The 18,500-nt window shown below is 27.4% G+C and overlaps 1 protein-coding gene across 2 annotated transcripts; it reads right to left on the reverse strand.

Annotated features, from left to right (window-relative positions):
• Positions 1–3,005: 3,005 nt before the first annotated feature.
• On the reverse strand, positions 3,006–6,747 carry LOC111285401 (AP2-like ethylene-responsive transcription factor AIL5). Of its 2 annotated transcripts, none has more exons than XM_022874843.2 (9): positions 6,207–6,747; positions 5,724–6,093; positions 5,527–5,609; positions 5,080–5,088; positions 4,763–4,851; positions 4,603–4,676; positions 4,459–4,509; positions 4,256–4,332; positions 3,006–4,120 (listed from the first exon to the last, which is right to left on the reverse strand). In XM_022874843.2, the coding sequence occupies exons 1-9, from the start codon at positions 6,382–6,384 to the stop codon at positions 3,393–3,395; spliced, it is 1,659 nt and encodes a 552-aa protein (XP_022730578.2). In that variant the 5' UTR covers positions 6,385–6,747; the 3' UTR covers positions 3,006–3,392. The 2 variants fall into 2 exon arrangements, with proteins under 2 accessions (XP_022730578.2, XP_022730577.2); XM_022874842.2 differs by having other exon boundaries at positions 5,724–6,096; positions 6,207–6,746.
• Positions 6,748–18,500: the final 11,753 nt, after the last annotated feature.

An 18,500-nucleotide genomic window follows, 5' to 3' on the forward strand; every position in this document is an offset into this window, starting at 1 on the left:
CACATGATAGCAAAAAGAAACCAATGCAAATGTAACAGTCGAAGCAACAGTCAAAGAAGTAGTCGAGCGAACGGGTATGGTGGTGGGGTGAGGATCTAATAAGCACCGAAAGGTGCAGAGGACAACAATCATCCAAAAGAGACAAGAAAAGACAGTAAATATATGTTTTTTTTTATTGAATATCTATCTCTTCAAGTTTTTGGATTCAAAGCGACACCATCTCAATCCCATAAAGCTAAAATGGGTTTTGCATCTTGTCATATTGTGTATTATTATTATTCTGTTATTAAAGTTTGTTGGGTAGAGATCCATTTAAATTTAAATTTATATTAATGTAACTTTTATATTATAGGACTATATCATTAATTTTATCCAATACACTTAAAAATACCTTATGTAAACAAATAAGATGACTTTTTAATTGAGGCATTTAGATAATTTTACTTGTTTTAATTTAACGATATAAACCCCTTATAAGAACAAAACTTAATCATATGGTGCTAATTTGAAGAAAAAAAAATTCAGAAGGTGCTCTTGTAAAAAAGCTGATGTGGAGTGTTCATGATGAACCTTTAAAAAGGTTACTTTTTCAATTAAAATTAATTAGAAAAGAAAAAAATATTAGTTAAAAATGGGTAACATTCAATGAATAGAGTGGTAACATATAAAGAATTGATAAAGAATAATTTTATTTATCTAAATATAGATTTTGTTGATGCAATGGGTCAATATCATTGATGAAAATGAATATAGTAACATATAAAAAATTAATAAAGAATAATCTTCATTTATCTAAATATAAATTTTGTTGATGCAAACATATCATTATTGTTGATAAAAAGCTCTTGAACAGCATCCATCGTGAGCGAAATTCCAAAGAGCTGCCCTCATAGTTTTATCCTTTGAAAAGGTGCCTCAACAGGAGAAGGGCATTTAATTAGATCAGCTAGCCTGTTGCATATGCTCCCCAACCCTATTCAGGCCACTCGGAAATTTTAATTAAAACAAGATTAATAGGATTAGGACGTGTTTAGCATATAAAATTATAATGGAATAAGATAAAAAGATATTATAAATAAGATTAAATTAAATAATATTATTTTATATTATATTTTATTTGTATAAAATTTTAAATAAAATAATCTTTTTATTAATTAAATTTTTTTTAAAAATTTATATAATTTAAATTATGAATATAATTTTTAAGAGTATAATAAAATATATAAATTTAATCTTATAAATTAAAAATAATTATTTTATTTTAAAAAATTAAATCATCTTGTACTAAAAAAATGATTAATCTTTCTTATAATTTTATTATTTTTTTACATACAAATATAATATAATATAAAATAATTAATATTATATCATATCCATCATTTTATACATTAATATGATTTTAATGTAGTATTTCCACCACCACCACCAAGCAAACAAAGGGATAAACTAATCTGTTCACTTTAATTTACGTATTAATTTTGATAAAAAATTCATCGCAAAAATTTAATCTATTTCTTTTGGTGACGTGCGACTTGGCTTAAATATGTTTGAATTTTAGTCTCTTTTCCCGACTAAGAAAAATTATGTAGGAAAAGATTACATACACATGAATAATTAATTTTTTTCATATGAACTTTTCGAAATTGATTTAAAAAAAGTCATTATTTTCTTTTTTTTTTTTCAAAAATATCATTACAAAACAGTATATATTTGTGTGTATGTTTCTTATGGGTAGGTAGTATTGTATAATACACTTTACAATTTATATAATTTTGAGTTTTTTCCCTCTTGATCAAGACGTGTATGTTTTCTCGTATGGTTTCAAGTAAGGTCGATAATTTAATCAATTCTCAATGAGTTTTGATTCGATCTGATCTTATAAAATTAATTTTTTTTTTTTAAATTCGAGTTTCAGGTCGAATCGAATAAAATTATGAAACAATCGTGATCGAATCGAGTCCAGATTTTAGGTAAATTCGACCTGATCAAACTTGATATTATATAAAAAATTATTTTTTAATTAATTAATTAATTTTTTATTTATATATTTATATAATAATATTTTTAAATATTTATATTTAAAAAATAATATTTTATATTTTAAAAAATAATATTTTATTAATTTCAAATCAGATTAAATATAATTTATATAATATCGAATCAAAATCGATTTTAGATATAAAAAAATAATATAAAATTTAAATAAAATTACATTTAAATTTAATAACACATAAAATCAAATCGAATTCGAGACGAATAAAATCTATCTCGAACCAGATCAGATTCCAACTCTAGCTCCCGGTCTGCCTGTTCACTTTGTTTGTTCTCATATTTTATACACAAAGTTACCGTTGAATTCTGTCGTTAGCTATGTCCAATCAACCTGCAAAGAAACCTGTTCCTTAAGCCTCACGTCAAAAGATTTTTCATTCGCATTTCACATTTAAGGGTATTGTGATGCCATTCTTTTTTTTAACTTTAATTTATTTTTAAAATTTTATCTTAATATTTGGTTAATTAAAAATTATTTTGCATATAAAATTTTTAAATTCATAATTTTTAACTCTCAATTTTAATATCATAAAAACTGATCCAAATATTAATAAATATTTTTTATGATCACATTAATAAATAAAACAAATAAATAAAATCCCAACAATGAAATTTATGGTTTAAAATGTATAGAGGAAAGGTTATACATATGTATATGTATACATATTTTTTTGTTTTTAAAATATCATTTTATTTAGTTATATATATTTATTATGTGCAAATAGCATAGTCTGATATATAAATTTATAGAGCATTGAAAAGAAAAGTGGGGAAAGCGCTCATACCACGCAAGTCTAACATAATTATAATGCATAAAAAGTTGTCCCATTTTTCCTTTTGCTTTTTCTCTTTGGGATAAAAATTGAACCTGGAGGCCAATATCTTGAGATTTCCCATTATTAATAATGTGGAAATTAAAGGAATGATGCCTTTCACACTCAGCAACAAAATCCTTTTAACGAAATCGGTTTATTCCTAATTACATCCTTCGCCAATAGAAAATTAATGGAGGATTTTCAGTTTTACATTAATGATTTGATACTAACAATTCACTGAGCTGTGGAGAAAAGGATCTCCTTTTTCATTTATACCCCATATATAACTCATGTCAGTAAAGGACAAAAGTAAAGAAAAGGAAGCAAGGCCCTTAACAGAAGAACTTGAGTTAGCACTGTCAGCTCCTGTGAAATGCCTATGCTTGTCAGTCCACCTCACCTATTCAAGGAAAATTTGAAGGAAAAAAAAAAAGCAATCTAACCCCCCACAGTATTTGTCTTGAATTCCTTTTCAGCCTTGCCTTTGCATAGTTTTTTATCCCCAATATTCTTCTGTACGTCAGATCATTCCATGCCAAAAATTGGTGTCTGGAACACTGAGAGCCTTGGCTTTGCAGTTTGATAAGAATGCAAAGATTGTGCAATGTTCCAGCTACCATAGCCAGAAGAGCCCTCATAATTGTTGTTACCGCTATTATTTAAGACAATTGGTGTAGCAAATGGGAGGGAAGATGTTGAAGAAATAACACCGCTCTGTTGTTGCTGCTGCAGCTGCTTCTGCTGAACACAACCACCTCCACTGAAAAACCCATTGTTAATGCTTCCGTTGACTGCAGAATTCCCACCAAAATCCATACTGAAACCACTGGGACTTTGGAACCCGGACCCATTGTTTGATGACTGATGAAAAAAATTAGTTGGTGCGACACTAGGGTTCTTGCCATTGCTCAGGAAAACAGCAGTGTTATTGTATCCCATAATATTGGACCAATAATCAGACGGGTCTTGCTTGATGGGAATTGCAAAGCTGAGAGTGGAGCTTGCAGCAGGCTGAGATGCAAAGGTCACAGCGGATGATGCTGAGGAGTGATCTCGGTCGTCGTCGGTGCTCTTACTATCAGAAGCTGAATCAGAGCAGTTTCTGGATTTGTTGCTTAGTCCTCCGATGGGTAGATTGCTGTTGGCAATGCTTTTTACATCGTAGCGGCTCATGTCAAAATTTGTCACTGCGTTTAGGCCTCTAAATTTGATTGCAGCAATATCATAGGCCTCAGCTGCTTCTTCTTGGGTGCCTGCGCAACAAATATGTTCATATTTTAAGGACATTGTTTTTTTGTCGACAAAAAGGGAGAAATAAGACAAATTATATAATATAATAGTGGTTCAGTAATCTTTGGAAATAAATAAAAGGAAGAAAGACCACTCACTAAATGTGCCAAGATAGAGATCTTTGTTGCCTGCAACTCTTCCTATTCTTGCCTGCCACCTACCATGTTGATGATGCCTGAGACATAAAGTTAGAAGGAAAAACCGATTATTTTATGTTCACTTGAAATATATTATTGTAATCTAATTGACTCCAGACTAACGAGCAAAAAGACAAGGTATAATAACAAATGTAATAACGAACCTGGTGACACCTCTGTAAATTGAGGCACCCCTTGAAAATCCACTACTTTTCCTGAAACATTAAATTAACCAAAAAGAGAGCTTAATCTTTGCTGAAAAAAGACCTAAAAGTCTATAGCGAAATTAAGTGTACCAATTTAATTACCTTCGGAGAGAAGCAACGAACTCTTGTCTAGTCATGTTTTTCATCTCTTCTAGTTCCTTCTCGTAGTTAAAAATCTATAGAAAAAGCGAAAAAATTTTAATAATATCGAATAGAAATAGAAAAAAGAGCAAGACAGAATCCGAGAAACAGGATCGTTTACCGGAAAGTTTGTCGTAGTGGTCGGACCCCAGTACTTGAGTGCCGCAAGATCATAAGCTCTTGCTGCTTTCTCTTCCTTGTCATAGCCACCTAAAAGAATTTAGGGGAAAAAAAAAACGAAGTGAGAATCTTCATGAAAAGCTGAAGTTGATGACATATCCATGCAAAAGAGAAGAATCTTGTGTTACAGTGACAAAAATCTAACAACAGTACTCCAATCTGAAGTAATTATTGACGGTGATCAAGAAAGAATATTTCATGTTACAGTAAAAGAAAATGATGATCTTTAATTATAGTACTTAGAAACTGGAAACTCACCCAAATAAACTGAAAAAACAATGATGAAGAATTTGAACATCCATGGCAGCAATCAATCATTGTACATGCCACATAAAGAGCAAACATAAGCATATTAGAATCTTTAACAATTCATAATACCAATAGTAATAAATGAACACTAAAGCAAAATCAGTAGGCAAAAATCTAATGCCCGCTCTTGGTATTCAAAACTGCAAAAGAAGGTCTTAGCCCTACAAATTGCCTCCATTAACGTTCTTTTAACACCTGTTTATTCCGGTTACATATGCAACTCAACAACCATGCACCTTCCTCAAGGACCGTTGAGTCAACAGTTGGTCAGTTGTTGATGAGACCTAGATCTCAATGGATCCATTTACAACATTAAAAACCCTCAAATATTTTCAGAAGAACAAAATGATTTGGAAAAAGAAAAAAAAAAAGAAAAACTATTTAGTATAAATTTACCTTGCCTTCCTTTCCTACTTTGGCCTTCTCTTCTGCAGCTATTGTCCCACAAGTGGGCTTCATATCTTCCGGTCCATCTATGCCTAAATCAAACCAACAGAAAAAATGAAACAATCAATTCTATATTTTGTAGTGGTATATTATTTGGAGGGGAAGGGGGTAATTACTAGTAATATTTGTTTATTTCATTTATGTACCTGGTGACTCCTCGGTAGATAGAAGTACGTTGACCAAAAGTATCAACAGCTCCTCTGGGTGAAGTCTCAGCTTTAGCCATCTGTTGATGTTGTTGTTTGCGAGTGTCCGTTTGTTCAGAGGAAAATCCACGAAGAAAACTAGCAGCTATGGTTTTGAGCTCGGAGTCATATAATTCGTTGTCAGAGACAGTCACGGGTGTTTCAGTAGAAAATTGATGATGACGAGGCAACTGTGACAGGGGTACACCTCCAACTCCAGTTGTGGTGGAAGAACCGCCAAGAAAATTCTCGAGTTTTGTGCCACCATTAAACATGGAAGAGTCTGTTGCACCAGCGATGGTACCTGCACCTGCATCTTCTTCTGCTGCTGCTGCTGCATCCACAACAAGATCACCTCAGAAATTAATAGTACTTAATATTACAATAAAAAAAAAACAAAACGAAAAGGAAGTAGTACAGCAAGAGAGTTTTAAAATTAAGTACCTGAAGAGTTGGTTGTTGTTGGGGCGGTTGTGGTGGTGGTGGAAGAGGTGAAAGTTTCATAGAGACAGAGATGAGAAGAAGAAGAAGGCAGGTTGAGATGTTGTTGGTGTTTGGAAAGAGAGAAAGCAATCCAATTGCGAGTGGAAGAAGAATCCATGTTCCCCATGTTCATATCCATAATAACATGTAATATTAGCCTAGCCAGGTGAAAAAGATTCCAAAGGAGTAAAGAGATATGAGTAATGGGTGCCTGTGTTTTTTTGTTAATTGGAAATAGTGGAACAACTAGCCGTAGTAGTAGCAGGAGAAGCAGTTTGTTTCGAAAGAGAAAGAGAGAAGCGATGAAACCACGGGAGAGTTAAGGAGAGGTAGGATGACACAGATATAGAGGTAGAGGAAGATTAAAGCTAAAGAGGGTCAATGTGAAAGAAAGAAAGAAAGAAAGAGAGAAAGAGAGAGGGTTCGCACGAGCACCGAGGTTCTTTGCTTCTCTTTGGTTGAGGTGATAAAATTTAATATTTGAATGACGGAACGAGAGAGGAGGGATAGAGTTTGCACTGTGGAAGCATTTCATGGGATGAGTGGGCGGTGTCTCTCTCTTCCTTCTTTACCATGCCACTACCATTTAATAAAAAATTAATAGAAAGAAAGAGAAGATCCTTCGTTTCGTTTTTTTTCTTTTTAATTAAGTATTTAAAGGATTAAGAGAAAAAAATCATATTAAATTAAAGAAATTTATTAAAGAGTAATATTTTAAACGTTTTATTAAAATGTTATAAATAGAAGCCTTTTTTTTTTATTATTATTATTATTATTATTATTATTATTATTATCTTTTTTTTAATGAGACTGCATTCATAAATAAAAATTGTAGCAACTATTATCGAATGACTTTCAATTTCAAAATACAAAATTGATCATAATGAGGAGAATTTAACATGGAATTGTAACGGATAAGATTTCTTTTTCTTTTTTATATAACTAAAATATGTAAAGTGGGATAAGATGCAAATTTATCATTACATTTATGTGAGTGGCTTAAATTTATCATCAATTTTTTAAATAATATAATCTTAACATTGTATTTTTAATTGAGTTAGTATTTAAATACATTGTCAATTAGTATTTAACATTTTTTATTCAGATTTTTTACTTTCTAAATATATTTTAAGGGATATGTTTTACTCTATTAATTTCAATTGTGTAATTTAAAAATTCTACTGATAATGAAGGAAATAATTTTTTTAAAATTTGGAATAAATATATCATTATATTTTAACTTTTAAAATAATTAAAGAATATACGGTTTTACAATTCAAAAAATAATTTAGAAAAATAATAGGTAAGAAAAAAAAGACCCTAAAACTAAAATCTAAAATTTTCTTTTTATTTTATTTATTTTTTTTCTTTTGTCATAATATTTTCTACTAAATGTAAATAATCGAAGTTCTTTCTTCTTATATTATTTTTTTATTTTGTCTTGAGATTTTTCATTACTTATAATACCACTTCATACATTTTCAGTTATTTTTTTAGATTTTTTTGAATTATACAGTTTGTGACAGAATGAATATTCTTTAGTTGTTCCAAAATTTGAACTATGATAATAAAATAGCTTCAAAATTAAAAGTACAATAATAAAATTGCATCAATCGAAATATTAATGTTAGAGAAATTCTATTTACAAGTACACACATCTTTCAAACTAGCTCTGTTAAAAATTGCTCAATATAACATTTTTGCACTTAGCTATAGCCCTTGCAGCCAAAATCACACGCATAACAAATCCTTGTGGCCAAAAGCATATAAAAAAGTTACTTAAATATAAGGCAATAAATATTTGTTTTTGCATTTTTTTTTTCAAAATTTCACTTAGAATTGTGAATGCATGGACGTTTACTTGGCTTTTTTCGCGATCTTTTGTCATGTTATGATAGTTTTTTTTCGCTTTCTACTTCCATTTTCGACATCCTTTATCTTCTAGAGAAAAGATGAAGTTTAATTGAGATAGATTATAAAAAATAATTACATAATGCTAGTTTTGATGTGCAAGACATGTATAAAAATATAGAGTTAAAATAAATTATTGATTCAATCGATTAAGATTTATTTTTTTCGACGAAAAAATTTTATATTCAAAATTTATAAATAATTATTTATTAAGATCATCTCAAATGTATGATCTGTAATCAATTATCTTAAATTATTAAATATGACATATTTTATTTAATTTAAAAAGCTGAAGAATTTATCTACTGTTAAATTTTTAAACGAACCAAAAAGTTAAAATAAGTGATATAATGTAAAAAGAGTTGAAATAAGTGATGATAATGTAAAAATATGATTTGAACATGCAAGGAAGAAAACAACCATGGAATGTAAAGCAGAGGTGTACGAGACATTGGCCGCAGATGTACGAGGAGGGAGAGAGAGAGAGAGAGAGAACACCCGGGGGGGGGGGGGGGGGCGGGGCCGTTGCAGGATTATTTTCTGAACTTCAGAATCATTACAATTGGTCCCAACGATGCCGCGTGTCCTTTATTTGTCTCAATCATAAAGCTTTTTTTTTTCCGTCTTCCTTTTTTGACTACTCATGGCACACAGTGCTGGTAGTAAAAGACAAGCCGCGCCTCTCGGGGCTCACTCATCTCATAACTTAGTGGTACGGGATTTTTGTGCGGTCATCCGTGCCATGAACGTCTCTCTATACTTCTTCATCTCCCAAAATTTTAAATGCATTTGGATGAATGAAAAGGTTAGATTGACATTGTAAATGAGAGTAGTAGTGAAAGGAATTATTATAGTTATGACATTGAATTTATAATTATGAAATTAAAATTAGTGAAGATATTTGTATGTAAATATAATGATGGTAGTAATAGTAATTATATAGTCAATGATTTAACCAAAAAAATCTATTATTATGCCTAAAAATAAAACAGTCAATGTCCAAACAAAAATATTTTATAACAAAGAACCACTGCACCTGAAGTTGAAAGCCCTTAATTGTATCGTTGGTGTGCTATCAAAATACAGCTATCACAACACAGGGAATGATTTACACAAAACTTAATAGGTAAAATTTATGAATTTTTTTATTAAAATTAAGAATAAGAATTATAATTAAAAAATTAAAAAATTTTATTACATAAATTAAAAGTGTAAATTTTAAATAAATTTAAATATATTTATTAAATAAATATTTTTAATAAAAATATTAATAAAATTTTTATTACTAAATAAATATATATATATATATATTTAAATTATAAATAATATTTTTAATATTTTTTCACATAATGCTTATAAACAATTCTTCCCGCACAGCAGCATATTTTCCCCAAAGCGGGGGAGAGATCCGACATGATTAATCTTTTTAAGGAAAAAAACCCTTATTCATTTTTTTTTTTCGTTTACGCGTAGGGTTCCATTTAGGACGAAAATATCCCATCACTTAAAACTTTTCCTTCTCCATATTTTTTATAATTTTTTGTTTAAAAATTTTTAGAAAACTTTTTTAATGAAAATAACTTTATTAATTTAATATAATAAATAAAATTATATAATTATCTAATAAATAGTCAATAAATAAATAAATAATTGAATGGATACATAAATAAATTATAAAATCCATAATCAAATAAATTATTAAAAATGAAAAAATATATATCTTCATAATAAATATTTTGGTGATTTTTAATTATGAATTAATATCTTAAATGTCAAATAAATTATAAATTTCATTATATACAAATTAACTTACTCTAATATCTTTAATAATTTTTTTCTCATTCTATTTCACATAATTGTTATCACTATTTTTATTATCTAAACACATAATTCATCATTATTATTATTATTATTATTATTATTATTATTATCAACTTACCATTATAATTCTTTTTAATTTCATCAAAGGATATTCCAAACAACTTAGTATACTTGAAGTGACGATGGGGCTTTGGCTCAATCATGATTTCAATGTAGAAAGAAAGAATCCCATCTGATAATGGTGGTCATCACTTAACGAGGCTTTAGAATTGTGCATGGATCTGCTAGATCGAGTTCGAACAAGATTTATCTGTTCCTTCTTTTAACAAAACAAAATTTCAATCAATCCAGTTATCTATTAATATATTATTAAAATAATAAAATACATTTTATATTAATATTTAAATATTTTAAAATAAAAAATATATATTATTTATTAATATAGTAACCCCACCAAGTCAAGTTTTGGTTTAAAAAGTCATGTTCAAGTTTAGTAGGAATCAACTCAATTCTACGACCTTATGGAAATAAACATCGCTAAATAAAAGTAGATAGCTTTGTCACTATAAATGCAGCTATTACTTTTGCTTATTTGCAATTTCAATAAATGAAAATAAATAATGACATATTTTTATAAATATTGTTACTTTTTTTATTTGCATTTATTCTTAAAAATAATTATTCAAAAATCTCATCTTTGAATTACTTATTAATTGCTTATTAAGGTATTTAGGAATCGTTACTATATGTAAAAAAAAAAAAAAAAATTTCACTAATTTTAGTGACATTAATCTAAAAATATCATTAAATTTTTCAATATTATAATAGCTTGTGTTTTTTACACTAATTTTTAGTGACATTTATAAATTTCATTTAATAATAAAAAAAATTAAAAGTTTAATTTTTTATAATATTTTTAAAAAATAAATAATTATTAATTAAATAAAATGATTCAAAATTATTAATGATAAAATTATTATAATAATAAAATTATTATAATAATAAAATTATTTTAATAATTAAATTATAATAATGATTTAATTTTTTCTATTCGTAAGAGGGCAAAATCCTTCTAGGATGAGCGATTTGAAATCGCTGATTATAAGGCAGACGAAAGGTGAGAGTTAAGTAGCCTAAAAGAATAGCAAGAAGGCATGGCAGGATAAGTTGATTTCAGTGGTAAAAAATTTAATTTTTTAAAATAAAAATTTAATTTTAAATTTTATTAATACAAAAATAAATATTAAAAAAATTTATTATTTTATAAAATTCGATACAATTTAATTTCAAAATAACCAAAACTTAAAATAACTATCCAACATTGAAACTTCCCGACAAAAAAAGGGGTGGCAGGACTGTTCTATTCTGCCTATTCAAGTTGCTGCAAGGGGATAAACTTTACTAATCGCCATTACCACATGCTTGCAAGTGTGTGAAATTAAAATATTCCATTTTAAAAAATTTCAAATGACACGTGTCAATGGCATGCCCAACATCGTTTATGCAATCTATTCGTACCTAGAGTATGCCATAGCTACCGACAAGGGATCCGTCATTTAAGATTTTGGATTCCCAAATTTAAAAAATTATACATATTTACTGAATTTCAATATATGAGATGAAAAAGCGGATATAAAAATAATTTAAAATTATAAAATTGATATTTATTTATATTTTAATAAAAAGTATATATATAATTTTAATAAAATAAAAATATATATTCTATATTTTTTATATATAAATGTGTTATAATATGTTATTTTTACATAAAATATAAAAGTTATTAATTATTAATATTTTACTTGATAATTATTTAATGCTGTAATAATAAAGAAATAAATGGAGGACTATGAGGAAATCTAGACTGGAGCATAGGCCCTAAGATGAAGGGATTTTGTCCATGTGAGAGACTATAGTTGAAGTACCTTCTCCTACAATTGCCACAAATAATTGTGCGCCTTGCTTTTCGAGCCTTTGCACTAGTGAAGGAATGAAGGCCATGGTCTAGCTTGTTACCAATATAATTGGAGGGTTTTGCAACCCAATAATTACTCACTTAATCTCACTAGTTTTAATGAAAACTATTTAGATAAAATTATTTAAGTGAAGATTATAAATTTTTTATTACAAATAATTAAATTAAAATTAAAAATTAATATATTAAAGAATTTTATTAAATAAATTAATGTGTAAAATTTAATAAATAAATATATATTTTTAGATAAATATTTTTAATAAAAATATTAATAAAATTTTTATCGTTAAATAAATATCGATAAATTTTGAGTTACAAATAATTTTTTAAATAATTTTTTACATATTATTAATCTTTATATCAAATTCTATTAATTTATCAATTTAAATTTTTTATTAAAATTTTTATTAAATTATTTTTAATAAATAACTTTACAAATTTTATCTAAACAACTTCATGTAAGTTTTAATCACTTTTAACATCTCATTTTTTACTCAACACACCTCACACTTAAAATGTAAATTTATTAAAAACTCAATCATCTCATATATTTTCCCTCACACCCCAAACTTAAACCTTAAACTTGAGGATTTGAAACTCAAATCAAACCAAATTTCACCCATTTGAAGTTAGAAAACATAAAATAAAAAATAAATCGTTTGTTTGTTCTATTTTTTCATTTGATTTCATGTTTACTTTTGTATTATTTTTAATGTTGAAATATTTGGGTACAACTCAAAACTTCCAAAAATGAATTTCCAATACATTAAAAAAAATTGCCATAAAAACTAACAAGCAAACGTAAGGGTATCTAATTTAACATTGTTTCCTTGCTCTTGCAAATCCATATCCCAAGAACTAGAACTGTTCATTGTAGGTGACTTTAAAAACTTTTGCTTGATCAAATGAGTGGAATGGATCTCTACAACTTGTTCACATGGTCATTAGTGTTGGTGGAACTAATCCTGATACTATTTGCCTAGGAGAAGAAGTTGATGACCTGGAAGTGGATCAAGTAGCAGAGTGGAGACTTCATCCACTTCCATCAGGTTATCAACTTCTTATTCTAGTCAAGTAATATCAGAACTGGTTCCACCAACACTAGTGACTAAGTGAAGAAAGTTGTAGACATTCATTCCACTCACTTGATCAAATCCAACATGGAAAAAAAAGGTGATAATGAGAATGTGCTACACAAGAAAATGATGAAAGCTGATAAGAGCTATGTTGCTTGAACTCAGGTACAAGTATCGTGTGGAGGTATGTACCTAAGCGTCTGAAATACCAACTACATGAAATAGAACACATGGGATACAGCCATAAAGGGTTTTCTTCTTATGAAAGGATTTAATGGTTTCTTGGCACTTCATATAAAATGACCAACAAAGCCTGCTTTAATTTCTGATGCAGATTGCTGCTACTTGTATCTATCTGCAATAAGCTAAAGTTAGAATTTATGCTGCTGCATTACTGAAGTATAACATTAATAATATGTATCCTTTTTTTAACAAGCAACATATTGAGGAAAAAATATGAAAATAAAACCCCAAAAACTGAGTGATTATGTGATTAAACATACTCAATGATGAACTCTATTGCAGTATCTTTGAGTTTGACTTTGTTCAATTGATTTAGCAAGATATGCTACATTTTCAATTGGCTTTACAAAGCAATATTGCCTAACAATAAAAAAATCACCATCAATAATGGTAAAGTGCTATATAGAGAAGATATGCTGAAGTACTTCCTAACCATTTCATTTTACACAAGCCCAAATAGACTAATCAGAGAGTGCCTTCATAAATTCTCAAGAAGAATTGCTAATAGGAGTTGAATCAAGAATTGCTTTACTTTCGGAAATTAAACAAAATCAGAATTTTGAAAGAAAAAATACTTCCAAAAATGCAATTTTGGATTATTGTTTTGTTTTTTAGAAATGCATTTTTAGTATATTAAAAAAGTTTTCGAAAATGAATTTTCAATAACTTTTGTTCATTTTCATAAATCAGTTTTCAATTGATAACTTACTTTTCTATAAATGAATTTTCAAAATTTATTGAACCATTCTATATATGTATGTCCGATTACATTAACATTCTTTTAGAAATTCATTTCCAATAAAACCTATCCAAAAAAGAAAAAAAGAAAAAGGTGTGAAGGACAAAAAAATAATTGATTAATAGGTATTTAAATAATGTTTTAAAAGTTAAATTTATAATAAAATTTTTTTATGTATTGAGTAGTTTTCGAGATTCAATTAGAACTCCTCTATAATTTTTGTTTTAAGTTTTTTTCTTTTCCAATTCGGGGAAGGAATAAAATTAAGAATTACTACATATTTGTTGAATATTTTAATTTCTTATGCGATTTAATATATTTATTAAATTATCACATGTCTAATAATTGGTAACTTTTAAATTCTTTAATTTTTTTTTTTTTTTATAATTACAGCTTTCACAGCTTATTGAATTAGAAAAATCCATTCAATCCACTCAAATTCAATTACACTCAATCTAATTTGATTAAAAAATTTAATAATATGAACCCAATCAACCTAAATTTAAAATAATCTAAATTTTAAATAATTTGAATTCCAAACAATTCAAATTCAAATAACTTGAAAAAATGACCTGAAATAATTCAAACTCAAATTAAAAATAATTTTATTTTTTAAAAAATATTAATTTAATTAAAATAATAAATATAAATTATATCAGTAATTTTCAAATATTTATAATTTATAGTAATCTTTTAAATTTTATTTTTTTTATAAAATTTTTAAAATTTTCTTTCTTAATTATAGTATTATTTTTGTTAAATGTGAAAAATATTAAAAAAATATTTTTTATTATTATAATTAAGTTTGATTTTTTCTGTTATTATAATTAATTTCGGTTTATAAATAAAAGGTTTCTGAGATATCAAAAATCAAAATTGAAGATATGCTACATTATTATAAATGAAGGATATGCCATAGGGTTTTTTTTTTTTTGCAAATAGGGCATTGAGAAAATCTTTGATCCTTTTTATTTTAATTTATTTTACTAATTGATGGTTTTTGTTGAATATTTCATACTAACCTTTAATATCATGACGGACTAGCTGCAATAGTTGATCCCCACACATGATTGGTCTATTATACTTATATTTAAAGTCCTGCAACACAACAAATTTGCTAATTATTTAAAATAGCAAAAGAAGGCTTTAAGTTCATATTTGTAGATAAAATTTTAGATATCCTGCTCCTTGCCATCTTTCTTCTTTAATTTGGACGAATTCGTTTAAATTCATGTGCATATGATTAACATAAAGTCAAACAAATAGCTCAAACACACAATCACAAACAGACAGAAAGTAAATGGATATTAAGGGTTAGGTACAAAAACAAGATCCCAGTGCACCCCCACAATGGCAACCTCCACTCCAGGGGCTCGGGCCACATGTCCCTGCTAGTGTTAACGCAGCAAACTGTCTTATTGTGAGGAGAAGTCTGGATACCAACCCAACCACCCCAAATAGCCGAAACTTAAAGATCAAAGAAATGCTCACATGCATAAGAAACAAAAGGAAGATTAGGTATAACATATGGTCTAGGTGGGCAATAGCTCGGCAATAACCTCAAACCCCGGATGAGCCTAGGAAATGCTTTTAGACGTCTATAAGCAAAACAACAACAAAATTAAACAGTAACGGGTACTTGATTTAATTGATAAAATAAATGCATTCATTTTTTTTTTTGTTGTTTAAGTTTAAATTTGTCAAAATACTGTAAAAAACAAAATTTCTATTAACTCATTAAGTCCTATATAAATAAATCGATTGTTGTTTACATTTAAATTTGTTGAAAAACTATAAGAAAATACTTTTTATAAATTCATTAAACCTAACTTAAATAATCCTTCTTGAATCAATCCAAAAAAATTCATATATAAAGAAAACCCCAAAAATCAGAAGCTTTGTGTTCTTAAACTGGGTTTCTCTGGGATTACAAAAGAGTTTAGGGTTTGTTGGGTTCTGGAACTGAATCTAATTTTTGGTATTTATGGATTTGTTTAACACTTTAATTTCTGGGTTATTGGTTTGTTAATTTGATTTTTTTAACTGGGTTTTGATCTTTAGTTTTGCTTCTAATCTGTTGGAGTCTGGTTTTGCTGAATTTATTTGTTTTTTGGAAATTTCTAACCAATCTAGGTTTATTGGGTTCAGTTGAATTTCAAGATAAGATTTTGAAGTTTTCAATTATCAGCCGATAGTGGTTGGCAACGATGTGCTGTTGCAGCGTGGCGAAGTTCAACCAAAATCGGAGAGGCACGATTGCTGTTCTTAATTTTTTTAGAGAGAAGTTAAAGGAAATTATCCTAGATAAAGAGAGGACCAAAGGCTTTTGAAAAAAACTAAAAAAAAATTGACCTTTTATACCAATCTAATACAACGTCGCTTTGCACAAGGGGTAACCCGCGTGACTCATGAAGGTCCGTGCATGATCCGTTTCGGCAAACTCATCTGTTTCGCAAGTTTATCCTTTTCTTTATTTATTTAGTTTTTTGTTTGATTTTTTTAATTAATTAATTAATTATATTTATTTTAGTATGAGTTTAATATATTTGGATGATTTTTTTAAAAATATCTAATTATGTTTTTTTTATACTTATTATGTAATTTATTAAATATATTACATAATTACATGATTTTATTTTATTGCATGATAATTTTTATTTATTTTAATTTCTTTTTTTCTCTCAAATTTAAAAAAAATGATAATTTTTGTTTATTTTAATTTATTTTTTTCTCTAAAATTAAAAAAAATTATTTTCAATCCTATCAAACTATTAGAAGATTTTTCATGAATTTAAAATTTTATAAATTCTATCAAACAATTGAAGAATTTCATAAATCAATTTTTTTAATTATTATTAATAAAATATATTTTTTTGATCCTATCAAACTATTGGAGAATTTGCATATTAAATTAAATCATACTAAACTATTAAAAGATTTAATGCATTTTTTAAAAATAAATCTACAAAGAAATCTTACTAAACTATTGAGAGATTTGCATCAAAAGTAAGTGTTACCAAATTATTGAAAGATTTTATTAATTATTTTTTTGAATAAAATATATTAATGAATCCAATGATGAAGCCTCTTCAGAGTGGGACACTAGTCTCCATAAATACTCCTGAAGTAAAAGAATTATCTTAAATTATTATCAAACTATTGAAATAAATTTAAGATTAACTTTCAATATTTAATATTTTTAGTAAATCATAAATATGATTTAAGGCTTGGATAATTTGAAATCAAACTGATATCATCCTCTAGATGGGCACTGTGAGGGTGCTATAACCTTCTTCATGGGTAATTATACTCCCGAATCTTAAATCTGATTTTGTAAATCAAAATTTACTATTTAAAAATACCTAAGTAAATCTTGAGACTTATTTGTAAATAGGACAGATTTTGTCAATTAACCAATCGTACCTAAACAAAAAAAATTGGTGGTTACTCCTAAAGTTTATGTTTAGTGGTAGGTCCATATATCTATATATTACGACAATTTGACGACTCCATTGGGAACTCCGAAAGTTAGGCCAGTAAATGATTTCATGTTATCCAAGCCTAACTTAATAAATTTTAAAAAAAAAATCTCTTTTTGTTTATGTTTTATTTATTTATTTATTATTTTTATTTCTCATATATGTCATTTACTTGTATTTGCATAATATGGACTATATACCTAAAATTTGTCTTTTATGAGAGAGTAAAGTACTTACCCATTCATGAGATTTCATGTCTCCAAATGAGCTAGTGAAATACTCTCACTCAAATTGAACCCTTTTTGTTTATACCTTATAATGGGTAAGGATCAAGGTACCTTACTAGTCTTTAATAGACAATAATGTAAAAAGTAATTTGAAAACCTTTTAGAAGTGACCCAAGCAACATATAGTTAACCTTATGAGCTTAACCTGTAGGTAGAGCCTTATTTCCTTTACCCTTTAGAGTTAATCCAAAATTTAGAATCACGTTGTTATATTTGCTTTATTATGTTTACTCTTTATTGTATATTGATAATTAACCAATTTCTTTGTTTTTCTTTTCTTTCATATTAATGAACATACATACAGATTGTATATTATTCTTGCCCTAAAGATATCTTTAACAAAAATTTTCATGAAACCCAAAGAACGTCAAGTTTGTGCCTTGTTTGTGTTCTTTAAGTGTGAGTCACTTATTGATATGAAGGTAGGGTAAAAAAAAAAAAAAGAGAAAAGAAATTGTTTACCATCTGGTTATGTCTTTACTTTATCTAAAAATGTTCGATTGCTTTTTAAAGCAAAATAATTTGAAAGGCCTATCAAATATATAAAATAACATGGTTCTTTCAAAACAACTAGCTTTTTGTCTAAAGTTTGGGCATATTACACATTTTTTGTCGGTGAAAATTGAAAACTCACTCATTAAGGTTATGGTATAGTTTTGGAATCTCTTCTATCATTGTTTCATTTTTAATAAAGTTGATTTAGTGTCGATCATAGAGAAGTATT

Source organism: Durio zibethinus, chromosome 6 (assembly GCF_047325235.1).
Source record: "Durio zibethinus cultivar Kanyao isolate XHJ-2024 chromosome 6, ASM4732523v1, whole genome shotgun sequence".
Lineage (NCBI taxonomy): Eukaryota > Viridiplantae > Streptophyta > Magnoliopsida > Malvales > Malvaceae > Durio > Durio zibethinus.

Bases quoted from the DNA above. Each gene is read 5' to 3' on its own strand.
- LOC111285401 (XM_022874842.2), bottom strand. From the start codon at position 6,384: ATGGATATGAACATGGGGAACATGGATTCTTCTTCCACTCGCAATTGG. The intron at 6,097-6,206 runs GTACTTAATTTT...TTGTGGATGCAG, and splicing joins AACAACAACCAACTCTTCAG to CAGCAGCAGCAGAAGAAGAT. The intron at 4,333-4,458 runs GTTCGTTATTAC...TTTATGTCTCAG, and splicing joins ATTTACAGAGGTGTCACCAG to GCATCATCAACATGGTAGGT.